This window comes from Pithys albifrons, chromosome 14, assembly GCF_047495875.1.
Source record: "Pithys albifrons albifrons isolate INPA30051 chromosome 14, PitAlb_v1, whole genome shotgun sequence".
NCBI classification, from domain to species: domain Eukaryota; kingdom Metazoa; phylum Chordata; class Aves; order Passeriformes; family Thamnophilidae; genus Pithys; species Pithys albifrons.
The window spans coordinates 10727713-10750950 of NC_092471.1; the positions used below are offsets into that span (position 1 = coordinate 10727713).

Below are 23238 nucleotides of genomic sequence, written 5' to 3' on the forward strand. Positions count from 1 at the left end.
GAAATGAAGATGCTGCCCTTTGTCTGAAATTAACAATGTAAAGGTAATCTTTCAATGGCCTCATACAAATGCCAGTAAATAATGAGCCCTCTGGAGAACATGTTTTGCTGTCAATAAATGTAAGCAAGTGCTTAATTTCAGGCTTTCAAGCTGCTGCTTTAATTTTAGTTGATTCTGTGCTGCACTGGGGTTGAAATTACCTTAAAGCATAAAGTCCCTGTAAAATTAATCCTCCTTGGCTCAGATAAATAAAAATGGAATCAATACACTTGCCCATCAGAAGAGAAATTTAATTCAAACAATACTCGGAAAAATCGGTTAATAGCACATGCATTTGTATTCATGAGATACAAGTGTCTTTAAAAGGACTCTATGCAGGAACTAATATTTATGGTATCTGTTCTCTTCCTGATTACGAGAAATGGCCTCATGATCTTCCAAACTGATCAAAACTTTTGTGCCGAAGACATTAAACTCTAATCATGTCACAAACTAGAAGTGATCAAACCTCCAAACTAGATGGGGAAAAATAGTGGGAAAAGAGCAGTGGGGTACAGCTGAGAGCAGGATGTGATCCTTTGGTAACCCAAGAGCCAGACTGATGCAAAACCTCACACTTGTAAAAAGTGTGAGTTTCCAGTGACAGCCACATTGGAACAATATCGGTTATTTCACATCTATTGTCCTGGAATCAGACATCTTTGCTGGGTTTTCAGGTTTCTTCTTGTGTTTGTTTTTTTTTCTTTTTTTTTGTAAATACTTACATCGGACAGTAGATCACAGTTTTCACTTGCTAAGGTTTCTGCATGTCAATACTTGTATAGCTTAGAGTGGGCTATGAACTGCAAGTCTGCAAAATTGCATCTATTTCTTTCTACAATTTCTCTGTTGTACTTGGTTTATTTTGTAACATCTCTAAAATGAGTAGCCTTCATGGGGAGAGAGAATATCTACCCTGTCTCTGAGCAGGAATGTTGTGCACTGCAACAGACCTGCTGGGAGACCAGGCTCAGTGGCTGAAGTTAAATATAAATTCTTTGGAACTAATTAACCAATCAAAGTGCTTCTAGTTTTAGTTTGAAAATAAAATTGTAATTTGCAATAGAGAATGTTGTATTCCCATGCTGTTTCTATAGTTAATCTAGTGACAGTGTTCCAAAAACATGCAAGCTCCATCCTTCTAAAAAGAAAAGAGGATGCTTTATTTAAAACTGAAAAATCTCAATATATTTATACTCAAGAAGGTTACTCAATGCTTTTCATATCAGTCATGGTGGTATGGAGATAGGTCTGAATTGCACAATTCTAAGCTTGAATAATATTTCTGTCCTTATTTAAAGCCCATTTTATATATCTGAAATGGAAGAGCAGTTCACTTGTTTCTAGGTAAGACCAGAGGCACATTTATTATTTTTATCCTTTTGGTTAACACAGTTCATTGTTTGGTTCTGTTGCTTTAATGAGCAACAGCCTATTAATATATGAGCCTACAGGCTGCTGTTACATGTGCACTAGCTTTGGTATAGTAATTATTTCTCTGCCCTTAACGGCTTTTCTAGTTCTTATACACAAGCCAGGTGTGTGTGCTCAAAGCATATTATCATCATCAGGAACATCTGAGCCATCACTGAGCTGTGCATGGGCTTTGCCACCCTCAGTGGAGATGTTCTGACATGCAAACTGTGTACAGAAGAGACCCCCTGACTTCAAGTCAGATGTGCTTATGCCCTTCCCTCCCCAGACTGTGTCTCTGCAAGTGATGGACAAAGATGTTTGGCAGCTTCTCCCAAATACAGCCTTGATTGTGTCCAGCACAGTGGGAATCCGAGGAAGAGGAGCAGTATAAGAAGCTGCACATTCCCTGTTCATGTAGTGGGCACAGCCCGGCTGATTTGAGAGGAGGTGGCAGGAGGCTGCCAGGTCAGAGCTCTCTGGCATTCTCAGCCATGCAGCTGAGACGGGGACAGGAAGCAATTTGTCACCACACAGCCTGTGCTCAGGAAAGAAATGATTTAGCCCTGCTTGGATTATAATTGTATACTTTACAAAATCTCAGAACATGTTAGTGCCTATGGGGTGAATTATAGCAGGAACCACTGCAGTTAGCAGATAGTCATATAAATTGGAGTTACTGCCAGCAATTTAGTCTTGAAATTAAACTATGCAAGTGGTAAATTGGCACTAAGGAGCAGACCAAGGGGCTCACAGTTGGGGGCTCAGCTGACTGAGGTCAGATTTCTCTTTGTGTTAAATGTCAATAGCTGGCATTTAAAAGAGACAATCTATACAAACCAATAAGACAGGGTATGAAAGAACTGCTGTTTAAAATGTCAAACTATTTTAAATCAAAACAGAAATCCAGTTAATTTACAAACTAAATCTGACCTTTTGTATTTGGAACATTTATACTGTAGCTGCACATTCAGCAACAGAACTTGTAAAAACCTGAAAGCCATACATCTGTGCATGAATCTTCATCAACAGAAGTCTGCAGATGGAAATAGATTTTAGTGGATCTACTCTCAGCAAGAAAAAATTGAGAGAACTTTACTGAATCCAATACTCTGCTCATATATAAGTGTTGAAATCTGACCCCAAATTTCTCTTTTTCTGGACAGTAAGATATCTGTTTACTGGCAAACCCTATATTTCTAGTTACCATAATTAATCTATGAGTATTGTTTTAATAATTTAATCCCACTAGTTCCCCATCCTAGATGTTAATGGAGGAAAAAAATCCCTCCCAGGTATAAAAAAGATCCCTGGGAAACCAGATTCAAGTCTCCGTGCCTGAAGACTCTCTTTGCAGGGTTAATGTTATGACACCAAAAGCATTTATGATTCTTGTTTCCAGTGCTTTGAAAGGTGTTGGATTGCTGTACTGAGGAGTAACTCACTGTGTTTCTCTCAGAGCAGGCAGCCACAAAGGTTCTGCACACAGGACTGCCAGCTGCTTTTGGAAGTGCTGCCTCTCCCTGGGCTGGTCTGTGTTCACACAGGGTTTGTGTCCCTGGGGCTGTGATGCTGCTAATGGATGGTAGTCACAGGGTGACTTAGGGGTGTACACATTTCACTGAGTATATAACACCACAGATTGATGTGAAATGTGGCACTTCTGTACCAGCCATGTGAGAATGAACCTAAATTAGTGTGCCCTTTTCCCATCCAAACGACCACCATGTGTTAGTGATCACAACAGTCAGCGATATTAATGTCTAATACCTGGGAGCCAGAACATCAGGAACATCCTTTCAGATGGCATTTACAGTTCGGTTCTCAATAAACAAGGGTGCACAGTCAAAGAGGATTACACATTAGGAAGTGTAATGCTTAAAATCTGAACAATTAATACCTTCAAAATTTGTATTCTTCTGCGTGGCCAGTTAATAAAGGAAGGACTTACCACTTTGTGGATTTAATACATGGTGTTTGTTTATGGACCAGCCACCCAGATTTGAAGCATCCATTTCAAAGCCTTGAAGGATTACTGTTCTCTTCTCCCACAGAATAAAATCAGGACATGTTTCATATTCATATCCCACCGACACTGCAAACAAATAATTAGAGAACTCTCAGTCTACCTTTTCCTCTCTGAACTGCGAGACAGTTTTTCATTCCAGGTTTTGATATTCATCTGTCAGGCAATGATGCCACTAATTTTCCTCTCCCTGATTGAATGGTATTTTCTTGAAAAAAAGGTTTTAAGAGATTAGTGTGCTATTACAGCCATAGTTACTACTGTTTTAGAGCAGAAAATTGTCTGTTGTATCAGTTATGGATTTCATAAATCTCCTCCAATGACTCCTGACTTGCATTTCTGCTAATTACCTGAATAACAGCTTAAATAAAAAAGAATCCACGTTAAAACAAATTGGTTTTAATTTGTTTGCTGCTTGTAAAAATATAGTTAGGCATAAATGGATTGATAAGCTTAACATTTCTAGAATTATATATTTATCATAACAGGCTTGCACATCACCAAAATACCTGCTGAAAAGTCTTGAATTTTCCTAAGGATGGTGAGTTTTGGGGGCACTCAAATTGACCAAAATCCCTTCCTTTTAGTACTTCAGTAAAACAAACAAACAAAACCCTCTTAAAATTTTTTGGTTTCTCCAATATACCAACGTTTTTTTAAAAGTTACTTATATCCTTTAGTTAAACTTATTAGATCTCAGTGAAACTCATTCATGAACAAATAATATTATTTTGACACCAAATTCCAAAATTTGACCTAGGTAATATTGATATTGTACAACCTTTCCAAAATAAAGATGTCTTTAAAACATTTTAGGATACAAAATAAAATAAAAAATTAAACCCCACAGTTTTCTGACATTTTTAATAGTTTCTTTTCACTTTTTCTATGTAGCAGCTTTAGGCATACTTAAACCATAAACAGTTTTAATACCATCTAAATTTCATTATGTGATACAATTAAAATATTTTCACCAGCTCTAGCAGGGAGTACTTGTGTTTATAAGAGAAATGTTTTATGGCAAACTGAAAGCTATTCCTTGCAGCAACAGCTCTAGAGCTGCTTCACCACTTTAGCAGAAAGAACTTGCTTTTGCAGCTAAACTCTGACTTGTAAAAATCACATCTCCTTAAGTACTGTAACTGTTGTATGTTTCAAACATTACAGGTTTCAGTTGGAGGGTCCTGAAGCCACTCTGTCCAATTTCTCTATTACAGGAGCTCTTACAGTCATCACCAGCAATGCTTCTGGGTGCTTCCCTGGGCAGAGAGCCCAAGCCAGGGCATGGAACTTCCAGAACAGCCACATCCTGTGCTGGGATGAGTCACCAAGGTTCAGTAACTCAACACACTGTTTTCTAGGTGTTAATCCAGAGTGAAGATAAAGGGCAGATTTTTCCTGTGAAACAACCTCACACTTGCCACCTACACATTAGCATCCTTACTCCAGTCATGCCTTTAACACATTCAATCCTGGGTGAGATGTGTGTACTTGGGAAAAGCAGAGCCCTGTAAGGCAGTCCCTCAGCCTGGCTCAGTGACCCAGCACAGACCCAGGACAGCCCATCAGCTGCTGGCAGGGACCGTGCTGAGAGCTGGGGCGAGGGAGGCATAACAATTTCACTGCCTGAGAATCCGTGCCAATGGATCTGCTGGGCCACGTTTACCAGGACTGTAGTTAACACCAGAAAGCATCTGCTATTCCCTGCCCAGAGCTGATGTTTCTGAGCTGCCAAATATCCACTAAGAGGTTTTATCATCCCTTTCTTAGAAGTTCACTATTCCGTGCTCTCACAGTTGTTTTGCACAGCTGCCTTTTTGACCCCTCTCATCAGTGAGAGACATGTGGACATAAACTCTCTGTGTCTACAGCCATGTTTCTATGCATACTTACACATATTTACAAAAGATAGCTATGCTCCAAAACCAAATATCTGTCTGATCTTAAAGCAGGGTGTTCTGACCCATCTAATTGGAGGTCCTGATACACCATCCATGAAAATTTCCTATCAATCATTTTGCATGTAAAGTAATCAAGGCAAACCATAATAATTTTAAGTCAACAGGGTGATAGCAGTGCCACTTGAAAAATAAGTATTTTGTTAGATTAAGGTTTTGAAAAATGTAATTTTGTAAGTGAAATTAAAAATCTCAGTCAGCTTACCCTCATTGCCGGGTGTGACTTTCTGGCCAAATTAATTTATAGCACTTTTTGAGGTGACTGAGATTTCATTGTATGGATGTGAATTGTAGTGACTATGGTTTTGGACATTAACAGCCAGCAAGTACAGCTCTTTGCAGCCTCAAAATAGATTTCAAAAGACTTACTGAAATATTCCATACCAAAAAACTATTCTTTTCACAGAACTGTTTAGAAGAATGAGCAATAATTGGTTAGTAGAGCCACAGTTTAAGGGCTGGTGCCAAAACACAGGGAAGAAATAAAAGCTGTAATTAACCAGAACAGTAACCTCTACTTTAACCTCCGTTGAAATATTTGCACTTATCAGCATCTCTCTTCTTTGAACAATGAAAAACATGAACTCGAGCAAAGTACCAGAGTCACAAACAGAGAAGGTCTAGGGCTGCTGGTGAGCTTGTTTACATTCACCCCCAAGAGGGTTTGTCCTTGCAGACCACTGGGTGGTGCTGTGTGGGATGACAGGGCTTGCAGGAGTAAGATGGAGTCTGTATGGAGTTACCCAGAAGCATTTATTGACTGTTCAGCTGGCATCTTTTTCTTATGTTAAATTACAAGGGGACATGGACTTTACCACCAAGGTTTTGCATGTCCACATCCACATGATGCTTTTTCATTCAGAACAAAAAAATGCCACTTTGTCATCTCAGTTGTTACTCTGAGAAAATGGCCTCTTGTTGGGGGCCTTGAGGACTAGACACATACCAGCAAATATGTCTCCCATAAATTTAGACACAACCACTTGTGTGTGGAAATATGCTCAGAAAGTCTTGTTTTCTGCAACTGGTTATGTGATCTCTGCTGTCAATAACCCTGAATAAAAATATAAATGTTTATAGAATTTACAAAACCAAAAGCAGATGGTTACAATCCTGAGTTCCAGGACTTCAAACTGCTGCAATTTAATTTAATTAAAATGAAAACTAGACAGAATGCATTATTAAATATTGGTAATATACTGGCAGTGGAAATTATTTTGACAAAAACTCATATAATGGATGCAGATAAAGGTCCCAACAGTGTGTCAAATTAAATAAAGCTTTATTGGAATGTAGCAAAGCATGCTAGCAATGCACTTAAAATATCAAGATTTTTGCTTCTATTTTGAAAGAAGCATAATTAACCTAAACTTTAAGGAAAAGAAAAAAAATTAAGCACCAATTAAGTAATTTCAAAGTTGTTATCCAGAACTATTGTGTAAGCTTTATTCATATTTAAACACATTAAGCTCATCTACTTCTAATTTGGGAAACTAAGTACAGTATCATTTCATGAGATGTATTTGAATTAAAATGTCTTAAAGCCCAGATACATACTAGAGTTCACAATCATTAGAGGACTCTCATGGGAGCAGCATCAACTGTTCCCTCTCAAACACACCAGTGACAATGTGCAGTGACAGCCTCAGGGCACAAGTAGCTGAGCTGAGGAAAGCCCCAGGTGGCACTTGCGACCCACCTGGTCCTGCCTGATCACCCACAGGAGAGCCAAAAGGCAAGCTGAAATAATTCTTTTTCCTAGATTTGCACAAATATGTGCCAACAACCCACTTAATACCTTCCTTCACTTCAAAAACACCAGCAGGAAAAAGTATTGACATTGGGCCAAGGCTGGATCTGTCCCTTCACAAGGTTTCACACAGCCCCACAGGCCAAGAAGAGCTCTCCTGCTTCCTGCCACATGCCATACCTAGGGATGTTCAGAACCTCCTCTGGTGGCAGTGCCAGCACCTGACTGGCCCCATCAAAAAGTCACCCACCCTTCAGCGGATGAGAGCCAGATGTGGAAGATCAGATGCAGAGAGGAGAGATGATGCAGCAGTTCTGGAGACCTTGCACCTAGGGTGGAGTTTGGATCTCTAGGCCAATGTAAATGTGAGCTATGGCTGGAAGGAGAAGACCTGAGCTTCAGCACTAGCATTCATAGCTGATCAAGAAACTAATGAAGCTGAAAATATATCACTTATTTCCTGATTGCTTCAGTTTTCAGCTGAATTTTTTCTTTATCTGGCTCATTTTGTGATCAAATAAATGTGAGTTGTGGCCTGAGGTAAGGTGAGAACATGGGAATGTCCCTTCATGCAGCATTCTGCATTGTATCTCTTGACTGGAGGATCACAGCCCTAGAAAAAGCTTCTTGTTTTCTGATACTTCTTCTGTGCATTACATGATGTAAATCACACTCCATACTTTGGTCTCATAAACATTCATGATCACCTGTGTCTATGCCTGCATCCTTCTCTCAGAAGAACTGACCAGGAATGTGCTATAACCCTGCTTTCCCCATCGCCTCCCCACACAGCTGCCTCACAGACTACCCGTCTGGGAGCACATGGTAACAGATGCTCCGGGAGCTGCAGGGCTTGCAGAGCCTGGATGGCTCCTTTTGCCTTAGCACAGGTCACTTTGCAGGCACTCTGCCTGCATGGACAACTCCACAGATCCCGAGGGAAGCTTCTGGCTGCCCCTCAGAACAGCATTTTCCTATACAGAATGAGGCATATCCCTTGTGATGGTGGATAGCTCCATGTTGCCTTCGCTGTTCTTGCTTTATAGCCTGACCTGCCAGTGCTGCTGGTTGTAACTGGCCTGATGAAAAAAGCAAACAGAACTGCTACAGAAGTGAGTAGGGTTTATTCACGATACTAAGCTTTGCTGGTAAAGTAAATAATTCCAATACAAAGGATCTATAAGATTAGTCCATTAAGCAACATAACCTCATATTCAAATAAAAAAATAGAAAGCCCTTAAAAAACCAGATCATGAAATTAATGAAAACAATGCTGGCTAAATAAAATCTGTTTGCACAGACAGCATTTCTGTAGCAATTATCAGAATAGCATGTGCTGCTTGCTGAAGGAAGTCCATGAAACATGATGATTTTCATATAAACATCTTTAAGCAACAAATCAATTAGTTTTAACTGTTGGGGATATGAGATGTAGTAAGAAAGGATGCCTAAAAGTTAGCAATTTGCAAACCCTAAGCGGAAATGACATTTTAAATGTCACAGCCAAAAAATGACAGAAACAATGACACACCAAAGGTCATACTCCAAGTAACATTCAAAAACAAAGACAGCTGAATATAATGCCATTAGTACATAACCATTCTCTGAGGGAAAACGGGATTTTCAAATTGATTAAATTAGAAAGATGACATTGGAGGAGCAGGAAAACAAATGTTCTTAGGAAATCATACAAGTCACTTTAGTATCTAAAGAGGCATTTGATTTAAAAGAATATAAGTGCAGCAACAAAATTTATTTGCTGTATTTTCCTGTCTTGATGTGCGTGACTGTTTCTGCCTACATCAAGGTGATTCTACATACCCATTGCCTCGGCCAGACCAGAAACCTTCTGTCCATATATATCTGTCTTATTCCAGGCAAATGTGTACACCAAATTGGCTGCAGCAGGAAACCATTTCTGAAGCAGACGTCCTTCAACAGCAACTATCAGATGAACTTTTGCCATTCCAGAAGGGATGGTTGTGTGCGTCAAAATAATGCGCAGCAAAGTTTTGTACCCCGGTGTCCGACTGCTGAGATAACTCAGCTTCACAAAACTTGAAGGAATTGCGATTTCCTCTTGGACCACCTTGGAAAAAAACACATCATTTTATCTAAAGCCAAGAAAAATGCAAATTTGTAATGATAACAGCAGGTAATTATTTTATGTCTCCCAATCACGTTGTGAAGACAGTACCTCTCAAAACACTGATGGTTTCTGTGTTTATGTCAGCAATGCAGCAGTCAGGCACATTACAAAATGTCCAACATCAAACATTGCTTGGTCAACTCACTGGATGGTAGCCTGTCTGTTTGATAAAGAGCCTCCTCCTCTGATGCTTTACTCTTATCTATTGGGGAGCAAATATTGTACTGTGTACACATTTTTATAAACAAGCTCTACAGCTTTACCTTGCCCTCATTACTTGGTTCACTTAACAAGTGTTCTTAACCAGACTACAGTTAAAAACTTTCTTTAAATACACACACACTTTCTATCATATACATTGTGATGTGAGGATACTATCCTGCTTAGAAATAATAACTTGAACTTTGGGCGTGCTAAGAAAGAAAGCAAACCTTCCTGCTAAACTATCCTGTGTGCAGTTAGGCTAAGCTCCAGCAAGAAGGGGCATGGTGTATGAAGGTGCAGCATTGGGAACCTTATAAGCTAACTGGGGACGCACAGCAGTGAGGATGAAACAGCCTCAGCATCGGAGTCATCTCGCTCACAGGTAAGTCCCCAGGGTGTGCAACAGAACTGCAGTGCTGTCAGTGCCACTGTCTGAATCACTTGGATTAAAGCTGGCTTGGATATGCCCACCATGGGGTAGTATCAATTCCCACTGCAGTGGAGATAGGCCCTCAGCAATGAGAAAGACTGCAAATACTGTAAGCTTGTCAGTGGAAAAAAGAAATTTGGCCTTGACCTTTTGAATGATGTGGGCCTTGGAGCTACAAAAGGGGATTTAGCTCTTGTGATCTCCTGAGAGAAAAGAGCTGTTCTGGGGCAGAGCAGGCAAGAGATGAGAACGGCTCTTGGAGGATGCCACTGCAGTCACTCAAAAGCCACCTGAAAACTAGACTGTGCTTAATAAGGTTAACAATTTTAGTGCATTTCCGTAACAATGTGTCAACCTGTCACAATGCTAAATTCATCACACTTGGAAAAAGACAAACTGTTTTATATATTTCCCAGTTTTTAAATTTGTCTTGTTTAACAATAGATTACTTTACTTTCAAACCAATTTTATTTACACACTGCACCAGTATCACTGTCAGTCACAGCACTGCTGCAGTACAGCTGGAGGCCGGCCAGCGCTCATCGTTTCAACATATGAAATGTAGTGTTGCCAGGGAAATCCTGTTCCCTTCATTGCTCCTGATTTGCAGTGTTCCCCTTCTTTCCTGCTGACATCCCAGCTGCCCTCTCTGTCATGCATCTGACATCCCTTCTCATTTTTTAATAGAAAAACAGGAAGAAATATTCATGCATTAATACATGCTATTATTCTTGGTTGCTTTTTGTTCAATTCCCAGTATCATACAATGAAACTTAACACTCTAAGAACCCTTCAATGACTGAAAAAAAAAGAATTAGGGGTGGTGGTTCCTTTCTGAGTAGACTGAATCTTTGGGTACCTTGTTGTTCAAAGAAGACCCAGGACACCTCATGTGGAGCACTGTGACACATTTTTTTTCTTGCTGGTGTGCAGCAGTTATTAATTTATGTTCATTAGTTTCACTTAGTACATTCTGTAAAGCAACACTATGGCCATTGACTGGATAAAGCACCACAGTTATGGAGGTGTTTAGACATAATTGAGATCAAACAGAGGTCTTTTACATGTTGAGTAAAGTAGCAACAGTTTTATGAGAGAAAGAGAAAAGTTAGGAAATACTCATGTCTACAGGTAGCCTCCAAGTCTTTTCCAGACTCACTCAGTGAACTTAAAAGACAACCCAAAAGAGGTCTTATTGTTTAAACTCTAACTGCTTAAACAACATATTAAAAATTAAGGGAGTTAACATGACCTGAAACTTGTGAGCTGTATTTTGCCGGGTGTTCAACTCACACAACCTCTTAAGTTTTCAGTAAAAGAACAGTTGATTACAAGCTTTTTTTAGAAACTACTTCTAAACACTTAAAGGAGTGTCAAAAAGATACTTGAATTAAAAAAAATTCTTGAGATCATGTTAAAATTGCTCTACCTTGAAAAGAAAGTAATAAAACCCAAGCATGTAACATATAGCTGGAGAAGCCATTGTAAAGATCTAGAAGATGTGAGCAGATGAAACACTTCTAGGAATCTTCAAAGCATCTTGGGCCATGTCTCACACTTATGTATGGGGAAATTGTACCGTTCATCTGTAACTAGGAACGGCTTTGTGCATCACTATAAATAAATCAGGGTTTCAATACTAACCCGTGTTAGGGCTCCCCACTTTCTTCTACTTGGAGGTAACAAATAAAGCACTTTTAAATATTAACAAAAAGTAAAAGAAGAAAAAAGACAAAAGCATTTAGTTAAAGAGTACTAAAGAGACATGCATTGGTGTTATCCGGCCAGGTGAATTACATGACAACAATTCTTTGCTCACTATTTGCTCACTATTTGGGATCCCCTTCTAAAGTTGTCTGTCCCTGGCTCTGCAACAGAACAAATTGTAATCTGAAAGTTTTTTCATTACCTGTAGTTCTGGAATAACAGTTCCTCTTTCAGGACAGGATCCTCCAAATGCTGTCAGTGGGGAAGGGAGTACAATTGGATTCGGGCTGACAAAACTACTGATGTCACAAGATGGTGTGTCCGATTCTGTTCTTTGCATTACAACTTTATCTACAATGATAAATCTATTCCAAGGCAACCAAAGTGTTCTTTTTTCAGATATGAAAGGAGATCTGTCAAAAACTAGAGTGACAGAGATTCCTCCAACAGCCACAAGGTCAAAACTGGAAAAGAGAAAACAGTTTTGTTTCCTTTTTGTTTTATCATCATATTACCATAGCTTTCAATGCTTCACAAACACAAACTTTATGCTCCTTATTACAGCCCTTAATTTACTCTGTGAAGTCATTCACATGTGCCTTCCTGGCATCACCTTGATATCAATGAAGACGCTTTACCTCTGTGTCTTTCTCATTCTTATGCATCAACAACAAGGCACAGAATTTGACTTTTACCTGGCCTCCTTCCCCTCTATTTATCAATTAGGATCAATACTAACAAGTCATCTGTAACAAAAGTGTGGACTCCATTACTCTGGTTTATATGGAAGAAATTCCTAGCCCAGAAAAGGGATGTCACTCATAATCAATGCAGCAAAAGTATACGGAATAATAAGTATTAAAGCCTGTTAGGCCTTAGCTCTATTAACATAATCCTTTCCCTTTTTATAAAAGCAGCAGGAGGAGAAGGCTGAGTACACTTAGCATGAGACCTCTCTGCATAAGATATGAAATTTTTGGGAAAGATGCTGATTAATTGCATTGAGAATTGAATCAGCTCTTGTACACAAGGCAGGTGATCCTCTGGGAGCTACTGTGAAGAACCTTTGGCACATCTGGGCTGCAAAACAGTGGGATATAGAAGGCATGATATACAGTCTCAATTTCCAGAGTCTCTGACATCCATAGTCAGGCAACACAAGGTAATATGTAAATAGCTACTTCACTCTCTGTATTATTGAATGCATCAATTATGGAGGGTTTTGATGGTAACAAACTGTGATAAGAAGTCAGACTTAATTATGTATATCTCATCACATTCCCCAAATGACACCGATTACAGTCACAGCAAAATACAGGTAGCATATTTTAATGCAACAACTTTACCCAGGCTAGTGTGAGGAGGAAATGATAATTACTAAATTTCAGTAGTGCAATTTGAAAGTCAATAAACTAAGGTAAAATAAATATGCATGCTCCTTACTTTTATAAACTGGCAAAGCCAAACAAAAAAAATAATTGTGGAAGGAGTGACAAATTACACCACTCCTTTCCTGCTGGAAGATAGTTTCTGATTTCTTGTAATTCACAATTCAGCCTAGGAAGATGAAGTATTAAACTGCCCTTAGCAGCTTAATTAGGTTTAGTAGCAAATCATGACCCTGTTGCAAACGGATGTCTGACCCTGGAGTGCAATATAGAATATACTGAAACTTCATCTTTCTTTGAGAACTGATCTCAGACCTACAAAGCTGGAGAAGAAGGGGAAGCAGGACTGCTCAGGACTGGTCATGGAATGGCAATTTAACCAATTGTCTCTGGAAAGAGTTTATTCTCACCTTCCCTTGTCTGTTTCAGGTGGTCACCTGAAGGAGTCAACTTCATTGACACCTCAATAAACTACTTGGAAGATTCACACTTAAGAACAGAAAAAAAGAGGGAAGAAAGGATATTCCCTGGAAAACCTGACTTGTGAAAACCTTCAAATGTCAAGAAGATACTGTTACAGGAGAACTGGCACATTTCAGCTCCAGGAGTTTGAAGGTCACTGTAATCTTGTTGCTGTTTAGGTTTTTTTTCTCTTTCTTTTTTGGTCCCTTTACCACAGAGAACTCCAAATGCCATCCTCAATCCACACTATGAATAGTGATGTCTATGAAAATTTTGTACATGAATAGGACTTGGTTGATGGCCTTAACTACACAAACCTACTCCAGTGGAAGCTCATACATGAAAGTCTGACCTTCCATCTTGTCGACTGATGGTGTATCCATACTCATTGTGGTGCAGAAAACTGACGTTCACTCCAACCAAAGGTGTTCCATCTATTGCTACAACCTGGCCTCGGATGACACATGCCCGCCTGTAACAAAAAGAGTAGAAGACAACACATTACACACATGAGGAGGGTGAGAACGGCATTAATTTCAGAAATTGGGCTATGCTTCTCTTCCAGACAGACAGAACTACTCTGATATCACTGTGACTGTTGATTTTTGAAAGAAAAGTCATATGAGTCCAAAAGATCGATTTGGAAAAGCATTATGTCACGAAGAGGACACTCAGACTTTCCTATGAATTGTCAGTGTATGGGGAATATATTTTCATTTTCTGATGTGTTTCAGGATACTATTTGTTCTGCCATTGAATAGCACTGCAAAGGTTTCACTGATAGCATGATTTAGCTTGCTGCAGCTCTAGGGAGTGTTGGTTTGTGAAAGGAGAGAATGAAACCTCATTCTCTGCTGCTAGGTATAAGGCATTGCTGTCTATTAGAAAGAAGCTGAACTAATGTGATAAGGCAGCAGTGAGATACATGGTCTTCACTGAACTTCAGAAAGTTAGATACGTAAATTCACAGGGTGCCTAATCAAGTGTAACTTACATTTTTCTCAATGCCCCATCACATGTGATGCCCTTTTAAATTCCCTCTGGGATGTGTTGGACTTGCACCCACCTTCCACTTTATCCTCACATTCCAGTGAAGAGGTTGGAACACGGCAGCACAGTGGAACACGTCAAAGTCAATGGACAGGAAAGTGAACTCATTACTAAGTGGGTCTAATCGGAGGCTAACAGGATCACAGAATCATAGAAAATGAGAGCTGAAAGGAAATACAAGACTTTACCTTGTCCATTCCTTTGCCTCAGGTTAGATCAACTATACCTACATCAGTCCAGACAGATGCTTGTCTAACTCTATAAGCTCACCAAGTAACCCATTCCAGTGCCTCTGTATGAGTGCTTTACTCATGGCATGTTTTTCCTACTGCCCAGTTTGAATCTCCACTGCTGCTCTTTAAGACCATTGCTTTCACCTTGCCCACAGAAATCGTGAAGAGATTACTCTTTTTCTTAGCTTTAGCTTTCTACCTAACTGAATAATGAATGAAACACAAAGGAGGCAAGTTACTCGAGGGTGAGGAAGAAGATGTAAAATATCCTCATGGTGCAGATTAGGACCTAGTGGGATTTTCTAAGGGTTCACACAGCTACATTCCACTGAAAGACCATTCAGTATTCTGCCCCTTCTGTCAGGTACACCACACCAGCATCTCTTCACCAGCTGAACAAACTCAGGTTTGGAAACTAATGGTACAATTGCACTTATTTCCTGGGACTGTGGTTTTACATAATGAAGTGAGCAGCGTATGCAGAAGTCTTTTGATAGCACTAAGACATTTACAATCAAAAACAATAGAATATTTATAAAGTGAATCAGCATTGATTACTCAATATAAGCAGCAAGCATAAATTTAGGCATTGGTATGTTTCTCTCAGTTTGAAAGTTCATGATAGATCTCAACAGACATATCCGTTGTACAGTGAATATGTGGTCTAAAGAAAAAACTTTATAGCTCCTCAGACAAAAGTTATTTAGAAGTCTACATATGAATGTAAAAACATCCCTTGAGAGATTAATTGACCATGATCCAATGAAATCATATGCACAAATTGGAGACCATAAATTTCTGAAAATTCTGACTTGTTTCCTAAGATCCCATTTTCCAAAGCCATTTGACAGGATTTATCACCATGATATCATCAAACTCGGCCAACTATGACCTGAGAAACTGCAACTGGTAAAAATTAACCTCTTTGCAAGTACACCATTCACCAGAGCTGCTAATATGAATTCTGTACTGCCAGGACATGACCATTTTAAGCAAAGATGCTGATAAATTCCAGAGAAATGGGAGATGCTCTGTTACTGCCACTATGCAAAACAGAGTTCTGATTTACCACTTTTTTCATTTCTACATGTACTAAATTGGCTGTGGCCCTACTTGTGGGCAAAACCTGCTGCTCCACTGAAGGCAATCAAGCTTCTGTGTGTCTCTTCAGACTCACAAAACTCACTCAACAGAACAGCCAGGTTCAATTATTCTTTGGTTTGTTAGAGCAAAAAAATACCAGTTTCTATTGTTTTCTCACATTTCTAACATCAACAGACCTGCCTTTCCTTTTCCAATACTTTTATTAGTGCACTCGATATCTTTACAACACACATTGGTGTGAGCGAGACCTCTGAGAGTAATCACTCTTCAGTGCATTATTCTCACACTCCTGTTTGTTCATTCCACACAGACCTGTCTTCTGACACTACTCTGTCCTCATATTTTATCAAGCACACAGATTTGTCTGATAACAGCTCATCAAAATCTCCATTATTTCATTCGTAGTCGTTCTTTTCTCTACTCATTCACTTTGCTACCCATTATTCATAGATAATATTAAGAGACTTATCTTTCAACTTGCTCCTTTTTTATTCACCATATTTTACAAGCCATACATATTTACAATATGTGATAATAACACACAAACGTCATTATTCTATATTTGTCTGTACTGAAATGTCTTTGGAACCTCTTAGATTTTAAAGGTTCTAAGCCTGGCTCTATGTTCCTATATTTGTCCTCATTATTTAATGTCCTTTTATTACCTACTCTAAGTTGAAGAGTCTTTTACTCTCCAGCCTCTTTTGAATTACCAGCAGCTACTAAATCTTTGACTAAGCATTTGATCAGAATTAGCTTTAATTTTGGCATTTACTGCAGGTATGAAAACATTTTTCAGTCACTTTATGACCAGCACTAATCTTGAAGGCTCAGGAGGTAACAAACAGCCCCCTGACTGCAGCAAGTCCTCCCTCCTTTCCCTGTGCCCTGGCAGCTCTCAGAGCAGCCCCCCATGCCTGCAGGTGTCCTGGCATGCAGGATCCCTGCAGCTCTGCTGTTGCAGAAGACCTCACTTAATTCCTTTCCTTACCAAAGCTTTTAGAGCATGTAGAGCTTGTTCCCTGCAGTGATGTCCCTTCATAGTCAACTGCCACTTCATGCTTCCTTGCTTCAACACTCACCCTCTTCCCAGATGAGCTGGGGGCCCTGCCACCACTCACTGCTTTTCTTAATTTGAGCAGAGAAACTTCTAAAGATGATGATGTCTCCTCAATGAGCTGTGTTCTCTGCCTCTAACATTTATTCCACACTCTTGTGACTGCCCTGCTTTGCTCTCTCAGAGGGGATAACTCCTACTATCTGTCCAACAGCCACCTATTTGCGACGATTGCGTAATCTTGGACCTAAGGCTCTCCAAGTTGTTTTAACTTAGAATTAAGTGCAAAAATGTCTTTTCTAATTTGGTGGAGCCAGGCAGGAACATGCCCCTGATAAGCTGCCTTAGTGTTTTCAAATGCATTAAAAGTGTTCCCAGTCCCCTGGCAAGCTGTACTAAATCTGCAACTCCAGAGGGAGCAGTTGGCTTTTTGAGAGAAAGCCGAGACTCCCACGGGTTGCAGGTGGCCTAAAAGAAGTAGGATTTCTCTGTCAGTGCTTCATGGGTCATTCCACAAGTAACTGAGGATCTCAGCTCTGTGGGTCTCAGGTCTCTGCCATTGGGCAGTTTTCTTGACATCTCTAATTTAAAATATAAATAGAAGTTTAAATTCTAGATGCATTCTTTCACTACTTGTAAAGCATTTTATTATTACATGACCATTCTGCTTTGCTCTGCTGCTATATATCTATTTTTTTTCCTTTTGTTTTGTGTGTTAAGTTTCCAGCATTCTCTGAGCACCTCAGGCTGAGACATTAGGCTCAGATATGGAACTCTGTCAAGCAACTTGTGAATTTGCAAGTGTCACATTACCAGAAGATGTCATTTACTGTATTACATTTCTGATTAAAATCTTTAATCAGAGAAATTAAGCTAAAGGCTAGTGAGGTACATTCGTTTCTTCCTGCTGACAATGTTGCTGTAAGCAGGCTTTGAAGGGTAATTAATTCAGAACCATACAGTGGACCCTTTTTTGCAGGCAATTTGCAGCAAGTCAAATAGCTTGCCAGCAGCATGCATTAAAAAAAACTGAGTAAAGAAACAAGCTAAAAACATTTCTGAGAACAGAAGTTGACAAAAACATTATAATCTGCTACACTCTGCTACATGTAGTAGGTCAAAACCATTCCTGATGTAAGCTAGTACATTTCCATTTATTCAGAATGTCTCTAATCTGCCTTTCAGCACATCACAGATAAGTGGGAGTTTGTAAAAACCCAGTGCAAATGACATAGCTTTGACATAATAAAAAGTAAAGTATGTTTTGCAAATATTTAGCTCCTTAACATTATTTTTGGTGTAGTATTTAGCCACAGCTCAATGTAACAGCCTGACTGCATTGTAGAAGCCAAATGTTTAAAAACTAGAGCTAAGCTAAAGTCCAAGAAGCAAATGCAAAAGGATAGATGTCTCAGCAGCTGTCAGAACAACTAGTTTTAGTATTTCAGATCATTTTGAAAATGCCAGGATATAACAGAGACCAAACACTTTAAGTCTGAATGACAGAGATAATTTTCACCATTTTTGATAGCTTTCCCAAATCTAATCAACATCACTTAGACTTTGTCTACAGTGAGATTCATGCCCATACCAGAGCTCCACTGACCTGTGTCACAGTAAAACATTGCACAATGTCATTTGAATCAGAGGACTGAAAACAGTGGATAGATATTTCTCCCTTAATCCTCCTAATGGTCTCTCAGATTTCTTGTAAAGGAAAATAATAATAACAATAATAATACTAAAAAAAAAAAACAACAGCTAAGGCTTTGCAGAATTGACACACCAGTGGGAATGGATGCCAGTGCTCTGAAAGAAATGCATGGCATTATTATATCCAATCTTTCCAACATTTCACATTGAACCACCGATGCTATAAAATCAGTGTCATTGCAGGCAGCCATGAGTTAATATCATGTGCCTGGACACAACCTTTTCAGCAATAGCCCAAAGGAGATTAAAACCCCCCATGCATTCTTTGGTCTCTACCAGATAGGCTGGATCACAGATTTCTGAAGTTTTCTACTGTAGCAGCCGTTGTCTTTCTGTATTTTTTTTCAGTAATCTTAATTCCCAGGAGAAGAACAGACACAAGATGACAGTCAGATTGGCAATGTCAGGAAGATTTCTGAACAGAGGCAGCACCGTTCAGCTACTGCCTCCTTCAGAGACCCTGCTTATCTCTCATCTTTGAGGAAAATTCTGGCAGTTTTTAATAATATTTGACTTATGGATGAACAATTTTTCAACAGCCTGGAAGACTTGAGGATCAAGCAAAGTGTGGACTAAGGGACCCCTCGGGGTGCCCAGTAGAGTGCAGATTACTGTTGACAAGCCCCAGGAGACATGTCACAGTGCAAGTCTCCAGGCACTGTCCTGATTCCAAAGATAGCGCCACCCTCATCTGAATCCCAGTAGTACTCTCACCAAACTAACTAGGAATTTCTCTACAGTGGAAGGAAATGATATCTGGGATGTGAGCAATGCACCAACAAAAGTACAAGCCATGCTCCTCAGTGGCAGGAAGAAACAAGCCACTGCTGTGCCCATATGGAACTTCACCACTCGTCATTTTTCAAAGGCATGGCAGGTCTCAGGGTAAAGAAATGAAATACTCAGAAAAAGCTTTTAAATCCAAGTTAAATCCCATCAATGATAGCTTTAAAAGATCAATTCCTTATATCTATAAAAGCACGTTGATGGGATTATGTGCAATCTGGCTGCTAACATTTGCAGTGTCACAGAACACTGTACAGGCAACTCAAGTGCCCACCTCTTCTCTGAAAACTCCTCACTGTGAGGCATTTTGATGAGGAAAATCTTTTCACTGATGACTTTTGTCTTTAAAGACTTTTGCTTTGCACACAGAGCCAGCCAAGGACCTTGGCCCAGGTGCAGTGGCACCGTTTGTAAGCACAGACTCTGAGAGTCTCACCGGTGGCAGGTGGGTCCTTCTCACAGAGTTCATCTTCATGCCCTATTGTTCTACATATTTATAACATCCTGTTACATTATTAATAGTGATTAAATGTTTAGGTATTTCAGATCAATAAAGACTCTGTTTACAAATTTACTTTATTAAAAATTAATGTTACAAAGAGAAAGTGCACTGAATTTGTGTGCAGCTATAGAATTGTGTCGAGGTTGTAACCTAAGTGCTATGTACTGTGAAAATAAAAAAAAATTCTTATGTCCTTATTACTGGAACATGGTTTATCTAATGCACAGGCCTAGTTGACAGGGTAATAGTCAGGTGATGTGGATGATTTGTGGATCTCTTTGTCAGCATGTAAGTTATAGCTTCCCAGGTGAACTACAGCATAAAAACTTATGTGCCTCTATATTTCAAATGTTCAAGAAAATACGTGTTACCAGGTTTTCTGAGCAAGTAAGTGCCTCTTTCCTATTACACAGTCTTTTCCTGTTAAAAGGACAAAGCCAATCTCGTGAACACTCAGAGATCACACTACTCTTTGCATGACAGCTGGAGAGAAACCCACAGCACAAAATGGTAAACTCCACACTGGCCTATCAACATATAGCAAAACAAAAAAAGTTTTTTAATTTGGTGGCTGGATTATATGTAAGTGGTATGTGTTAAATTTATTACACTGTAATTACCAACCGAGTTCTATTGGGCAGAAAAGTGACTGAATACAGCATACATGAATCCAGCTTGTGCTTCTGCATCCTGCCATAAATGTGTGCACAGTGTGTAGGGCTGAACTTGCCCCTGCTTGCCTTTCACTACAGTTAGAACCTTGTTCATAAGAGCAGTAGAATCTGTTGCCGCGACACTTTCATGCACTAGAAGGGTAGCGAGGATAATCTGAAAACCAAGATCCTCAGCTGTTGGGACTTTCATGTTTGTTATCCTTTTAAGTATTTTATGAGCACCAGTGAAGAATTCTCACCTATCCAGGCATCATCATTTTTTCCTGGTTAAATAATTTAATTGCAGTTCTCAATATTCAGAAAAAAGTCTTCCATCTGAGAGAAAACTCACCTGCTCTCAAATGAGACATCTCCTGGGATTACATGAGTGCTTTCCTTTCCAATAAGGAATCTGATTCGATCGTAGAAGAGCCTTGGAGGATGTTGAGAGAAAGGTGGTTGGCTGTGCTGAATGAGGTCAAGGGGATCAGGAGACCCCTGGCAGAGAGGACTTGCATAACAATTGTTTTGCTGACAACAGTCAGGGTCTACGCAGTCTGTCAAGCCATCTAAAACAGAGAGAATGGAAAGTTCAGGAAATTGAGTGGTTCTGAGAATAAAGCACCACATTTACTTCCAGAGAGCACAGGAGGGATGCGATAAATGGAAAGACATGCTGATTATGACACAGTCAAATTCAATAAAGCACTAAAGTACATGCTTAGTCCATTTCAGAAACCTAAGTTTCTTCATGGATAAATTTGCAGCAACATTTGGGGGTGAAATTCATGTCCTTAAATGTCCAAAGCTTATGATGAAAATTAAGGCACTGAAGTGCATCTAAATTAAGCACCTAAATAAAACTTAAAATTGGGCTATTGGCATTTAATTGCTTCTATCATCAGCTTAGATGTCCAAATTGCCTGAATTACATACTCAATCAGAAACAGATTTAATAAGAGACGGTAAAATGTCCAACCATGTTCTTTAACATCCGTTTTATGACTTAGCAGCTGCTAACTTGCTTGGATTGACAAGCACACTAATGCATATAAAGCGAGATGAAGGTGTCGTATCCTTCAACAAAGACATCTCTTTGTACTTTTAACAAGGTTGGTCTAAATAAATGTGGAGTCATCATATCACTGTATGGATTTCCCTTGTGTTAAAATTGGAATGCTATAGGATCAACATACTGTCAGATATTTTCACTTCATGCTTTGACTTTCTATGCTCTGTTCATACCAACACTTTGAAGTCTATCAAACTGTATCTCCTCCAGGCAAACTGCGCTAGCAGGGGAGCTGCTGGAATTTTGTCATTGACTTTAATGGGTGCGAGACCAACCCTCAGCCAACTCTGTTCCTTTCTCAATAGAGCACACGGCACTGTGTGAATACTCAGTAAAGAGCAGCATAAAATATTCACTTTGAAAAGAAAGCAAAAGCCCTTGTACAGAACAAACAAGTATAATGAAACGGGCTTTTCTGGCATCTGAAAATCCTTGCCTGACCTTGAGCAAGGTAATCACTTGGCTAAGCAAAAAATATTAACAAATCTATCCTACTGCAGCTGGGAAATCAGATAGAGCAGGCTAGTTTTTGAGATAATGAGCCAAGGGCAACTGTAGATAGCTAACAACAATCTAGGACCCTTGGACCCAGCAAAGCTGGCATGGCTACAGATCAGTGCATGCTTTAAGTTCTTTCCATATTCCCCAAATCCTGGAGAAAACAGGGATTTGCCAGGAGTGGAAGAACTTCACAGGGCAGCACTGAGTTTATTGGCTTTGAGTGTAGCAGTCACTTTATATTCAGGAAAGCCTAGAAAGCAATTGAAATCCACTACGAAATCAGCAAGCTGAAAAAATACAGGGCCTGCAGTCTAAACAAAAGCACATGGGAAGCGGATGGAGGAGTTCACAACATGAACCAGAGCGGATTTCAGGGCATTGTGAAACAAAAACAAGAGTCTTTTGGGTTGAAACTTGAAGAACAGGCTTGGAGCTGCAATGAAAAAAACCTCTTATTGTTTCCTCTTTTTTTGTCTATGGAATGAAATTTACTTTATTCTTAGTAAGTGAACTGAAAAGCATCAAGTGGTGATGTGGTCAGGCCATACAGGGCTGGGCTCTGCCAGTGGAAGGGTTATGGCAATGACAAGTCTTGTTCAAGGAGTCGAGGGACTTTCTGGAAGGCACCAATTTCTGCAAGCTGACTGCTGTCTAGTTGAGAAACTTGACAAACATTGGTCTGGCAGAATGTGTGCTAATCAGAAAAAAAAGAGCACTTATAACAGTATCCATAGGGAAGCTATTTTGGAGTCATTTATTCCACAGTAGCTCTTCTGATTAATTTTTTCCTTGTCAACAAGCCATTAGATGTGGGAACTGAGTTGACCCAATTCTCTCATTTAGGTAAGAAATAAAAGGGAAAGGCCACAGAAATAGAATACGAAGATTTGCTTAGGAAAGAAATAGCTATAAAAATAACAATTAGCTACCTTGCTTTTTCTAATAGAGGTCTCATTTTTCTCTGCTTCAGTCAAGAGCTTGCCCGACTACAAACACAGCATGTTCAGGCTGTACATAAAAAGACACCAAGTACAGGAGAGC

General features: G+C 39.5%; 1 protein-coding gene across 2 annotated transcripts in view; it reads right to left on the reverse strand.

Annotated features, from left to right (window-relative positions):
• Window positions 1-23238, reverse strand: part of TENM1 (teneurin transmembrane protein 1) — a 238049-nt gene that overhangs the window by 65378 nt on the left and 149433 nt on the right. For both annotated transcript variants that reach the window (XM_071569594.1, XM_071569595.1), the window contains 5 exons: window positions 20977-21193; window positions 13879-13998; window positions 11879-12140; window positions 9008-9275; window positions 3404-3547 (listed from right to left, as the gene is read on the reverse strand). In XM_071569594.1, coding sequence (XP_071425695.1) covers window positions 3404-3547; window positions 9008-9275; window positions 11879-12140; window positions 13879-13998; window positions 20977-21193 — 1011 coding nt within the window. The remainder of the gene's footprint in view (window positions 1-3403; window positions 3548-9007; window positions 9276-11878; window positions 12141-13878; window positions 13999-20976; window positions 21194-23238) is intronic.